This window comes from Spea bombifrons, chromosome 7, assembly GCF_027358695.1.
Source record: "Spea bombifrons isolate aSpeBom1 chromosome 7, aSpeBom1.2.pri, whole genome shotgun sequence".
Classification (NCBI taxonomy): Eukaryota; Metazoa; Chordata; class Amphibia; order Anura; family Pelobatidae; genus Spea; species Spea bombifrons.
Genome location: NC_071093.1, coordinates 10,942,350 through 10,955,502, shown reverse-complemented (window position 1 = coordinate 10,955,502; position 13,153 = coordinate 10,942,350). Strand labels below are relative to the sequence as shown.

At 41.8% G+C, this 13,153-nt stretch overlaps 1 protein-coding gene across 5 annotated transcripts in view; it reads right to left on the bottom strand.

The window, feature by feature from the left end:
• The window catches only part of UBR3 (ubiquitin protein ligase E3 component n-recognin 3), a 60,229-nt gene extending 47,245 nt beyond the window's left edge, over positions 1-12,984 (bottom strand). For 4 of the 5 annotated variants that reach the window (XM_053471776.1, XM_053471778.1, XM_053471781.1 and 1 more), the window contains exons 1-11: positions 12,331-12,984; positions 9,198-9,337; positions 7,108-7,266; positions 5,524-5,664; positions 4,336-4,385; positions 4,115-4,181; positions 3,554-3,684; positions 2,775-3,003; positions 1,889-2,068; positions 1,143-1,276; positions 330-416 (exon numbers count right to left, since the gene is read on the bottom strand). In XM_053471776.1, coding sequence (XP_053327751.1) covers positions 330-416; positions 1,143-1,276; positions 1,889-2,068; positions 2,775-3,003; positions 3,554-3,684; positions 4,115-4,181; positions 4,336-4,385; positions 5,524-5,664; positions 7,108-7,266; positions 9,198-9,337; positions 12,331-12,761 — 1,749 coding nt within the window. In that variant the 5' untranslated portion in view covers positions 12,762-12,984. The remainder of the gene's footprint in view (positions 1-329; positions 417-1,142; positions 1,277-1,888; positions 2,069-2,774; positions 3,004-3,553; positions 3,685-4,114; positions 4,182-4,335; positions 4,386-5,523; positions 5,665-7,107; positions 7,267-9,197; positions 9,338-12,330) is intronic. The other variant, XM_053471777.1, reaches the window with a different exon arrangement.
• Positions 12,985-13,153: the final 169 nt, after the last annotated feature.

Genomic DNA, 13,153 nt, shown 5'->3' with positions numbered 1-13,153 from the left:
GTATCAGAGAAGTAACAAAGAGTGTTACAATGTGCCAGAAGTCCTCACATTCTAGTTGGGCTACAACATGTTAACACAGCTGGGTCAGCGAGCCAGTGCGCATCTATTGGGCATCTGTTCAGCTACTGGGAAGGGAAGCAGCGTAGGCAGGTGTCAAGTTTGGTAAAAACACCTCCTGCCCTTCCGTCTTTCTGGTAGGAAGACAACGATTGACTTCATAACGGGTGGACACATCTTACTTGTACACTTGTCAATCTATATATATATATATATAAAAATCTGTCAAGGTGTATCATGCAACTGGCACAAGTAGGCAACTTTGACCTTACCTCATCTACAAAGTTGATGGCATCAAACCAATCTTGAAGTGCTTCAAGGCAATATCTAACAACATTCCTTGTGTATTCTTGTGTCTCCTATAGAAAAATGCATAACAAGTTATTTAGAGCCGTAAGGTATTACACTTCCCATAAATATGTCCCTTACCACATGCTTGCACAATACCGATCAATAGGTGTGCTGGCTCTGCACGATTCATAAATAAGGCAGTGAGAAGTCCCGAGAACTCTCTTGATACATCAACTATGCATTATAAAGGGCCATCATCGGCCCTTGTTTAGGGAATCTCAGTCGCGTTGCCCATGTATAATGCACCATGAGTGATATTATGGAGTAATATGAAACTCTACAAGGAAATGCTAACTTTAGTGATTGGACCCAATTGGCAGCTTGTTCTTTTAGCATATTCAATGTTTACACTAAGCCAGCAGCAAAGTCCAAAAAACCCACAGACATTTTGTGAGCTAATAACGTTAACTTGTTTTCCAGTCTAGATACAGATCTATTTTCATTATATTTTTCTTATGTACTTAAACATTCCTGCCTTGGCCCAGAATTGGAAACCACAATTGTTTAACGATGTGCCAGTGGTCACCTTATCACATTTTTACTTCTGTCTCTTAGTCATACAGTAGAACAATGCAATGTTCTTAATCTAATTGTAATCAATCTTTCCATATGACTTTATAATGCAGCTCTGGCATCCTCGCTGCAAGCCCAGCTTGATGTTCAATTACTTACATTTCACATCATTCCGTTATAATATATTTATCACATTGCTGATCTCCTAATTGTGTCCTTACCCTAACTTTACAATGTGAAAGGAGTCCCCACATTGGTTGGGCACAGGCTTCTAGTTCTGCAGCGAATGCAGCATAGTAGGTCTGGGACTCAAATTCCACATGTTCACTGAGCTCCCGTTTATTTAAATTCATACCTGTAAGGAGGCAATTAAAGCAGGGGTGAGATCTATAACACAAAATTAACAATTGCACACCAATCACCACTTTTTTAGCCCGGTGCCAAGTAGCTGAAACAGCAAATAACAGCAAATAACATCCAAAAATAGTTACCGGCACTCCAGGGACATCTTTAAATAATCACTCGAGAAACTGCAGTTTTCTAATCAACGTTTCAGTCTGTTTATTAGACTTTCATCAGGACATTATATATATATATATATATATATATATATATATATATATATATATATATATATATATATATATATATATATATATATATATATAAATATCCCAGTCATGCAGACATGATCGTAAAAATAGCAAACATGCAAAAAAAAAAAATTATGTCGTTTAATTGGGCTGGAATTCAAATATATATTTGTTCAAAATTACTCATGCCTCTTGATAAAAGCTGAATCATTTTATACTAATAAAAATAACAGAAATAAAAATGTTTTGCCTTAAAAAAAAGTAACATCTTACTAGCAGTTTCTTCATTCAGACACACAAGAGGCAGATGATCATAGAAAAGGATCTGCGAGACAGAGCAAACATTATGCTGACAGCATTTAAGCGGCACTCACCTTGAAAGAAAGACACAAAATTCATCCATGTAACCAATAATCCATGATCCTCCAGAAATTTTTTGGCTACACTTTGGTGGGAAAGTATATTGATAAAATCACTAACGAGGGGCCAGTAGGTGTTGTTCTTCAATAAAGCTTCTCCGCAGTTTACAACAACATGCAAGCTGTTTTCTTCATCTGAAAGGATATAAACAATAATAATTATTTGTAGTAGTTGCATAGTGACCATCACAGGGGAATTTAAGAAGAATAATGGATTTAAGGGCCTGATGTAAGACGATTATCCAAGAAAACCAATTATGGTTTCCATTTACAAGTCAGTCATAGCCCCTACTGCAACATTCACCCTCCTTCTCGCATTCAAGACAATAAAGCAATACAATTATTAGCTTTAAAGAGAGGATGTGTCGGGAGGGCCAGGTGGCAACATAATGCTCAACACCAGCCAAGATTATATGAATTTGCCGCTAACACTCATGACCTGTCACTCAGTGATTTCTTAAGTCCAATATCTCGAAAGACATTTGCTATATTAACAATGAAGATAGTGCTCCTCTCCTGAACATTTGATCAGTTGTTACATTCTACAATTTTGTAGTCTCATGTTAACAAATAAGAAGGCTGTAAAGTTGATGCCAACAGAAGTGGGAACATAACATCTTGTGAAAAGGTTTCCATGTGTTCTATTTACTACAGTTCACACTTGGTAGGAACGCAGCACCGGTGCCGTGCGGCAATTTCATTTTTCACCCAACAAAATGACCAAACGTATTGGTTTTTATAAACCTCTGTGCTTTATCAGAACCTCGAGTACCTGAACAACCATTCATCTCACGGCAACATTTAGCACGCTTGTGTTATTGGCACAGAAATTCGAACACACCTTGTAATTCACTTTTAATAAGGCAGCTTTCCATCATGTAGAGGAGGACAGTGACCATTACGTCCAGGAGCTGACACTCTTCGGTCACTTGGCGTGCCAGTTCCTCGTTGCTGAAGAGCTGGACACTAATGTGTACAATGCGATTAGACATCGTGTCCGACTCGTGGCTTTTCTTTAATGTTTTCATGATGAAAGCATAGTGCTGGACAAATGTTTTTGTAAAAGCTATCTGAAATTACAAATGTGGGTACATAAAATGTTTTTAAGACATTTCGCATCAACATCAAGCTTTTAGATGCATTAAATAGACCACAAAAATCATCTTTGTGGAATACAGTTGTGTGGAAAGAAAGTAAACCCTCTTTGAATTCTGTGGTTTTACATATCAGGGCATAATTTAGCAGGTCTATAACTATAACCCCAGATTAACGCGTGACATATTACACCGTGCCATGGTTTATTCATTTCGTTCTTAATTTCGGTCCTCTTTTCACGGGAATATGCAGTACACGCATTTTTGAATTGCTAATGGAGTTAAATTTACCAACATGATGAAGTTACTTTTGGGAATTAAGTTTTATATGTTGCAATCACTCCAGTTCAATAAAAAGGACATTCCAATCACAGTCGGCCTCACAACAAAGCATATATATTTAAGTATTTTAATATGCATTCTTCAAAAAAAAAAAGTTACAAATAAAAAATAACTAGAACCATCAATGGGCAGCAGGAAAGCACTCCCTCTGAAATTAAAGCAAAGGAAAACGAGCAAACATTACCTTATAATCCTGGTCTGGTAGCATGTTGAGTAAGAATGTGACCATTTTCTGTGGAAATTCATACTTGATAGTCCAGAATAGTAATTCTTCTAGAAAACTTTTATGCTTTAGAACATCCATAATAGACTGATCTATATAAATAAAGGGACATAGTCAGCCTGGTCCAGGACAGTAAAATAAAACACTCGCGCCACATTTCACCTGTGTTCTCCATTTACTTCCTGATCACCAGACTCAACCTGAAAATCTGTTTGCGACATGAGAGGGTAGCCACAGATAAAAATAAACAAACAAACAAGGAATCTAGCTCGGCGTGACTTCTAGATAAAAGCGAAGGGTGTCCAACAAGTATTTTTTTTTTAAATAAATGATTAAAAAGGACATGAGTAAGGGTGACTGTGTGAGTGTTTCTTATAAATGGCCAGCAACTCAAAGGTTAAGGTACCACAGGTGTCTTCTGTGCTCCCAAGATATGAAACACAAGAAACGTGACATTTGGCATATTTGCCTTCTCAAGTGTCACTATGAATGGGTGAGAAGGGTCACATGACGCTTGCTTACCTTTGGTGCTACTGCTTAGTTTCACTCGCTTTCTTTTGCCAACACACTGTCTGCCATCCTGTTCTTCCTGTGATATGATTTACAGGCACAATAAACAAGTTATTAAATACAGCAAAGTAAAGTCATAAAGGTAAAATAATCAGTGAAAACACTTAGACTGTGTGCCCTTCAAGGAAACACTTAAACGGAACAAGAAGCTCAAATGCAAAAGCAACACTGACCTCATCTGAGGAATCCGATGGATCTGGTGTCCCTTTGCCACTGGCGACATCTACAAAGAAAGAAGAGTCTCCTTAATGCAGATGCAGACACAGAGCCATAAAAGCACATTGTGAGGCACATCTACTCTCTGGAAATGATGGGGCCGCGGTTATTCTGGCTTTTTTTTATAAGACTTCCCATTGGAATAAATGTTTTCCAGGTAAGTAAATCTGATGTTTTCTGCCTAGCATTTTTTGGTGGATATTGTATTCAGACACCAGTGTTAGCATGGCTGCTTATCTGTGCAAAAAGTCACAAGCATTATCTCCAGCAGATGGGACTGGGGAGATGGCGGCCATACTTAAAACCAACACTCCTCACTCTGATTGGACGCTGATTTATGTTTAAAGTGACACACGCTAACATTTGATGCTCACAAACACTAACATACTGACATACATGCTCATGCCATACTGTAACAAACACCTTACACGCTAGAATTACACTCTTACACACACCACGGCTGACATTATACATATATACAAATACACACAAACACTATGGACACATACACACTGAATCTGGCACTACATTTACACACACACACACACAGATACTACAGTATACACACACTCACAGCCTGACTCAAGCACTATAAACACAAACTGACAGACACTACACTATACACACTCAGCCTGACTCAAGCACTATAAACACAAACTGACAGACACTACACTATACACACTCAGCCTGACTCAAGCACTATAAACACAAACTGACAGACACTACAGTATACACACTCAGCCTGACTCAAGCACTATATACACACTGATTGACACTACACACACAAAACAGACTGAGACACTACAGTTTACACACACACACTCTGACTGACACTACAGTATACACACACACACACTACTCCCCCCTCTCACGTCGCTGCCTATCTTTTGCCAGCGTGAACCTTGCACACTATGCTTTCCTTCGGGTGCGTGGTGAAGCCAACAACGTGAGGCACCCAGCGGGATCCATGATGGCAGCCCCCCGCAAAACCCAGGGCACCAGGAAGTGGTTTCTAGTCGCCAAGGTGACCTGGTGCCCGGGGTTTGTCGAGCCCTGCCTTAAGGGGGCCCGCAGGATTTATTTGGCATGTAAAAATCCAATAAACATTTAATGATAAAAGGAAAGAAATGTTGTGCTAAATTAACCTTGAACTGTTAAAGCGCTGGTTCCGGGTGATGACTCTTGTACCCCACTGGAGATTTTCTCCTCTGGAATTGCCAGACCAGAGCCCTTAAGAGCGATTAGATACTTTTCATGACTCTTGGCACATACATTTTCTCCAGGACCTAAAGCACAAAATGTAACATATAATTAGACCGTAAACCACGTAATGGCCAAAAAACAACCAAGTAGCAGCTGATGTGAAGAATCAGAAATATTCTGAAAAAAAGACAATACTGGGTAATGAAAGAAATGTAAAATAGGTCTATACCATCCACTCATCCTAGGCCTCGAACAGTGCCAAGCTGAGGATGGCAAGGTGGCCCTGGCACTTTAATGCCAGCGGCTGCATGTTACGTGTTTATGCTCACGTGGCGTGCGGCTGGGCATATCCAGCTGTGTAGGGCACTGTAAGCGGCCCACCAGGCAAGTGTCCAGTGTTTCAGATGGCCAGGCCAGTGTTCCTAATTACATTAGCCAACTGGTGGTATTTATTTTACCAAGATATCAAATCTTTACACAACTGGTAAATATCTCTGTTCATGAGTTTAAAATGTGTGACAGTTCTAAAACTGCACATAGAAGCAGAGGACGGCTCTACTCCGGGGCAAAACAAACCAGGTTCTGATGAAGCCTCTCAAGAAGAAGAAAAAAGAAAAACCGAGATTTAACTACGGAGCTTGCATGTCTAGACCTTGTTTGAACGCTGAAAAAGTAATTCTGCAGCCGTCAGATATTTCCCAGATTAAGTTTCCTCAGCCCGTACGCTGATATTGCCTGTCAGTGAAGCGGTTAACCTCCGTGCTTTGCAACCTTTTAGGAATAAAACTGTCGGCTAAACACGATACAGTTGTTATCCAGACACCCACAGGAATAGCACCATTACAGGGCCTGCTTTCGGTACGGTTTATTTATAGAAGGCAGCATTACTCACACCTTGTCATCATAAATAGACGGCCGTCTTCAATATACTCATTACCTACAACTGAACCCACACAGACTAGTTAAATGGGGGGTCATAACCATGGTTTTTACTTGTAATTAATTGGTTACTTTGTTTATTAACTAGCATCAAGAAATGGATGCAGCTGCTTCATCGTAGATTTTTTATAAACATCCTAGATTACAGATAATGTGCATATCTATTCACGGTTGTCCTCGTTGTGTTAAAGATCCCAAGCTAAACTGAAATTGAACCTGGCCCAAATCCAGCAGTTTGGACCCGATCGAGTCCCATGCTAAATCTGCTGAGTTCTGCTGAATCTGGAACGGATTTTCTATTCTAAGGCAGGGTGAGGCTCTTGCAGAGTTCATCTAAAAACCTTCTACCTATTGAAGCCAAATGTGAAATCAGAGGCAGAGAACTCATATCCATGAGCCGTCAACCCACCGTGGCTGAGCACCTAACTTCTTACATTATGAATACATGTACCGACTAGGAGTATCGTGTCACAAAGGCTTTGGAAATTAATATTAAAACTAAGCTAAAGGAATAGTTTGTTAAAAATCTTCTGCCTGCTGAGGACATCGGACGATACCAAAGACTGTTATATTTAATGAAAGCTTACCACAGCACAGGTCTTTATAATGTTGCTGGTTGGTTAGGACCTGGGTGAGGACCGACCTCATCGCTGCACCCATTTTTGTTAAATCTTCAAGGAAGGAGATCTGTGGATCCAACACTTGTAAGATTTTCTGAAGATCTCTCTCGGACGTTACATCTGTTGCTGATACAAATGCTCGGTTTTAATACGCAGGCCATAACGTTTTGTAATATCGAACATTACATTTTTTTTTTTTACAATAAAACAAACACACGAATGTTTCATTTTTGCAACATTGGAGACATTTCACGAAAACAGACAAAGAACGTTAGAAGAGACATTTTATATAGTGACAGGTATAGGGATTGTGGTCTATTTCACTGCCCTAACCTTTCACCGGCATGTCTCTGCTATCTGCCTTGCTCCAGATACGTGTCGCTGATGCGTTGCCAACGCCATATCCGTCTACTTCTTAAATGTAAATTACTATTCTGGGTCACTGCGATTGGGTAACGATGCTGCGAGTTATGCCTCATAGAGAGAAGTGTAGGGCAAAGGCACCAGTTAGAGGTTGAATACGACTGATTGTTTTGCCGTTTAAACATTTGAAGTTTTAATATAAATGTTTATTTCACATACTTCATCACAGCAGATATTTTAATGATCACTCTCACGATTTGTGTATTTGCCTCTCGTTACGATATACAATGCTGCGTAACCTAGCAACAGACATTCAAGCAGAAAATCTGGCATCAAAGCCAGGAGTACAGTCACTAATCACGAACCACGTCCCTTCCTTAAAAGAACACTCCACCCATACTTTTAAATAAAATACTTATGAACGCCAACGCATTTTACTGCATGCATTCTACTGACGTTGGAAGCTAGATTTCTGCCTCTAATGGAGGTGCGTGTTGCGCCGCAGCACCCACACTCACAAAAACGAAAGCAGAGCCAGCAGCCGCCAATCGCATGCATGCTACCTGTTCCTGTGTATTATTTAATGTGTGCTCCCATATTCAATAAATCCATTAATTATGAAGGTGAATGAAACAAAAATACATATAAAATATAAAAGCATATTTACAGCCTGTTGGCAATTTTAGCGCATTTGGATGAACAGGAGCTCAGATCCATCGATGCCAAATCCTAACCCCAGCTAGTGCCCAAAATTTCTGAGCCAGCCGTCCTCCCACACGCAACATGTTAGCAGGATGCGTGACAGAAGGCCACATAAGGCTGTCAAAAAGGGCTGCTGAACAACCCCCATCACCCATATTATACACTGAAATGTCAAAAAAAGTAAGCATTACTGATCAGATTTTATTTGGTAACTCTCTCTCTATCACAACATCATGTACTTTGAAGGACATTTCCCTTCCTTTTTTGGTTTGAATTCCCTTGAAACAGTTAGTGAGGTAAGCACATAGATCATGTCTTCCCGGACACACACAATTTTCACATATTGTTGACTAGAATAAAAAGCTTCCGAGGGTTTGGGTGACACTGAAGGCAATTGTCCCTCCATCCCAAGTCCTACTTCTCCAAACAGGGGAGGCCTGGACCCCGCGGCAGTAGCGTGGCAGCTCGCTCCATACACAAGCTGTACTGATGGCAGTCTCTATGCACGGTAAGGAGGTGTTGTGGGGGGTGTAGGGGGGGTCACATGACTTTACATTTACAGGTTTTATATCAGACAGTAAGGCAGCACTTTATCTATAACGTGAAAACACGGCCAATTCCGCTTTTTTAACCACATATTTTCGCTTGGCCCGGAAGTCCTTCGGTTTTACCCTTTTTCCTGAGCTCTTGTAGGGTGTGCCAAAATACAAACACTACAGCTTGGTAATGCATGTTTACTTAACATATATATTTGCTTGCATGTGCGCTAGCAAATTGTTCTTCCTTGTTACATACGGCCTAATTTCAGGTTATTGCTGGGACGCGGTAAATTGGGATTAACGTGTCCCTGTTTGTAACTCTTACTCTGGACCGTTCCTGGTCTATGACTAACGCCTTCTCTGTTCTCATATTAAAAGTGAATTATTGTTAGCGTGTAGCACCACATACCGAATAAAGCGCTTGTTCCAGATACATACAGAGCTTACACCTACCTGGCTCGCTATACCCATCCCTTAAGGACTGAATGAGATAGAAGACGAAGCGAGGGATAACCAGCTCCGACATCACCAACAAGTCGTGGGGGATGGATGGTGCACAGGACTGCGACTTTACTCTGTGCCTCTTACAAAACCTGCAAAAAAAAGAAATGACTTAATATACCGTGACGTCAAACAACGGATATACATGCAAATGACATTTACAGGCACTGAGAAAAGATAAATATACAGATACAGCAAGACTCAACCCAAAACATTGCAGGAGCTTTCACTTTCATAAAAAAACGTAAGGGGTAGTAGAAGTAATATTAAACACTCATCTACTGACACCAGACAAGCCAGAAGGCGTGTTTTTCCCTCAGAAATCTCAGAAAGGTGATTATTGTTGACCTTATTTGCATGTGCCTACCCAGAATCCCTTGTGGTTGTGGCAGCACCATGAGATTTCTGAGGGAACGACAAGCCTTCTGGCCTGTCTGGTGTCTGGAGATGAGTGTTTAATAATACTTCTACTACCCCCTTAATTATAAATGGAAGGGTTTTCTATCGCCTTTACCCACCATAACTTATGTAATAAAAAAACATACACAGCCACACGGATGCCTGAATGTATTTTACCAAACAACAGCTCTGACCAAAGAAAACATCAGAGTGCGAGCGCAAATACCAAGCAGCACGATGGAAAGGATTTGTATAAAAGTTACACTATTACGGTAATATAGATTAATATACCTCAAATGATAGCTACAAGATATAGAGGCAGCCTCGGCCTATGACCCAAATAGACGATTATAAAAAGAATATAGCCATTGTTATTATTAATACTGTTGAACTGGATACTGTAATGATGCACACGGGATCCACTGGATAATAAATATGGCCTCCTAGCACATTATAAGAAAGGCACAAGGTCGTCAGGCGTAGTATTAAGTTTAGTTTATATCTGTGTATAGTTACTTTAAACACAGATGCATATCAAGTGACTGCTTCGCCCGGATTGTTAGTCAGGAACTTGCGGTCACGGCTTCTACCCACATAACAATAGCTGCCGTGTGTCATATACAAATGCAGCCGATCCCGTAGAAACACAACTCCAACAAATCAGCTGTGTGTCTATCGGATAGAGATATACAGGTCGGAGAAAGTGAAACACGCAAACAGTGTTTAATAATAAAGTATATTTCCTCCATACATACAAAAGGCATTATATGCTGTAATGAAAATATACAGCCATTGGGGGAAAAAAAATTATTTTATTTTTGCTTCTAAAATTCTGGTTTGCAGGGATATCGTGTGTTAAATTCATTCAGACCGACCTCCTCAAAGACATTGATTATTAAAATATTATTCACGCGGGTTGGAATATTTAGATTTAATTATTTTTAAAGCTAAGAAGGGTTCCGAATACGAATCACATCAGCCGGGAAAGGATTTGACAGCAAATGGGGGAATTATAACACAAATGACGCCAACGTGTGAAACGCAAGTACCCGGGGATCACATTATCACAAGGTGTGTGACTTTTAAACTAGTCTTCAATGACTCCGCACAACACCAACGACTGCGTCACCCGACAACAGTCACCGACAGCCCCGGATCCGGCGGGCGGCAGATCACCATAAAGGATCTCTGTTGACTGTAGGTCTGAGCTATTAATACCCACAATCCTCCCTGCTGCGTCATTTTAGGGGATAGCCAAGTTCTAATGTTGTACACCTGACTAGAAGAACAGAAATATACCGGACTGCATGCAGAACAAGAGCACCCTGCAGCGGGAGTGACGTGGTACACTTATTCCGCTTACAAATCTCCTTAGACCAACTGTTATTACACAACCAGACTCAATTGAGCACCCAAACAGAAAATGTTTTCCAGGAAAGAGAGTGAATTATAATATTCATGAACACAATAAACGCCTTCAGACGTAAACAACGAAGCCTTGAAAACACCATCTATACGTGCCAACACACAGGAACATATAGAACGCATATAAAGTACCAGACGAGGCGTCTATAATGAGGATTAAAGGTGCAGTTCCACCTGCTATATATATATTGTTTTTAAACTTTTTTTTCAGGAGGTGCTTAATTGTTTGCTATGGAAACCGAAAAGCATTTTAAACACGGTAGCGAATGTTCTCCGTTTCAGGAAAATCCAAAACCGCTGGTTGTTTAAACAAATCACTGACGGCATTAACAAAAGTTGTAGCTGTGGTTTTTTTCTGTATTTTTTCCGCCCCCTGGGCAGTGCAGAGGTGCGGATCAGAGCACTTAGTGAATAATTCTCGTCTTGTCGTACCCCTTGAATATATGGATTGTATTAAGCGCTGCGTAAATTGTTGGCGTTATATAAATAAAAGATAATAATAATACAGTGTTTTTTCACTTTTGAGCCAATATCCCATTAGGACGTGGTGAGAAGGGCTATCGTTCGATACGAGAGGTTATTCCAGGACACAGGCATTGGAAACACGGGTACAGCTGCATGTTTTAGGATCCATTGGTCTTCTCTGCCCTGAAACATGGCTAACCTAGCAAGAACAACATTCCGATAACAAAAACACACAGATCCGTCACGTCTAAAAACTTGTATTCTTACAGAAAGTGTCAGCGAGGGTGAAGAGTCACAGGGGGTTAAAGACAGGATTACGCTCCATCCTGCACCCGTTAACCCATTAGCATCCGCAGCCTTCCATGGGCCACAAGAAAACCGGGTCTGCCCGGTTCTCCTCAATACCTTGTAGGAGCGCACTCACACTCAGCCTGTCTGCCAGAGCGCACTCACCTAACTACACCCCCAACTGTCAGAGGACTCAGCTGTCAGACCTCCCCGGGTCTATTCACTAAAGGGAGATTGTTAATATTAATATTATTATTATTAACGTCCTTTACTAGTTGCTAGCGACAATACTAGCAGGTTTGCCCAATAACCATGGCTAGGCTGGCCCTGTATCATGCATAATTTAATGGGTGAGGAAACTTAAGAAATGTCACCGATTTAACCATGCATTATACAGGGCCGGCCAAGCTCTTCGTGCTGCGGAAGCTCCCGGGGGTTGACTCTTCATAATGTATAGTGAAGTCATTCTGCCCGTACACCTGTGGTCACGCCGGTAATGTGCACTCACCCGGTCTCCTTCATGACATTGCTGTCGCCGCAGTCGCAGGCCCCCCCAGCCTGGCTGCGGAACATGTTGAAGTCGTGCCCTGCGTGCTCGCCCTGGTTGAAGCACTCGGCGCACAGGGACATGCACGGGGAGATACCGCACGTCCGGCACCGGTAGGCCACGAAGTTGGCCGTCCACACCAGGCCGCACAGGGTGGCGTTATCATAGGAGCGCACCGCCTGACAGAAGTCCTCGAAGTTGTCACCTCCGGCCAGCAGGCACTTGCACCAGTCCAGGGCTTCCCCGGCCGGTCCGTCCGCACCCAGCACCCCGTCCAGCAGCTCGTTCAGCCGCTCCATCCCGGCGCTCTTATCTGGCCGGCTCAGCTCGCTCTTCAGCAGGGCTGCCGTGGCTCGCTTGTCCGGGCTGACGGGCGGCTCGGCCGCCATCATGACTCCTTGGGAAGCTTTCAGTCAGATTTACTTTTTTTTTTTTGTTGTCTTCCATACACGGGCTTCACATCCTCTCGCGAGATCGCCTGCTCCTCCCGTCCGGCTGTCACAGCTGCTATTGGCTGAGATAGACAGCATCTAGCCCTCCTACTGTAGTAGAATGAAGACTCCCATGACGTTCTGGCAGTGTTGTCACATGTGGAAAAAGTGTTATGTATGGGATGCGGAGTATGTCATCAACAAAGCCAAGCAGTAGGGATCTATCCAGCTAAGGATAAAATATCATCATCCTCAGCATGCGCAGCTATGTGTTGTCTGAGGACCGCAGGGATTTAGAAGCGGGTCGCCCGTATTCTGTGGTAGAAAGGCTGTTGACTTCATTCATCATCGTC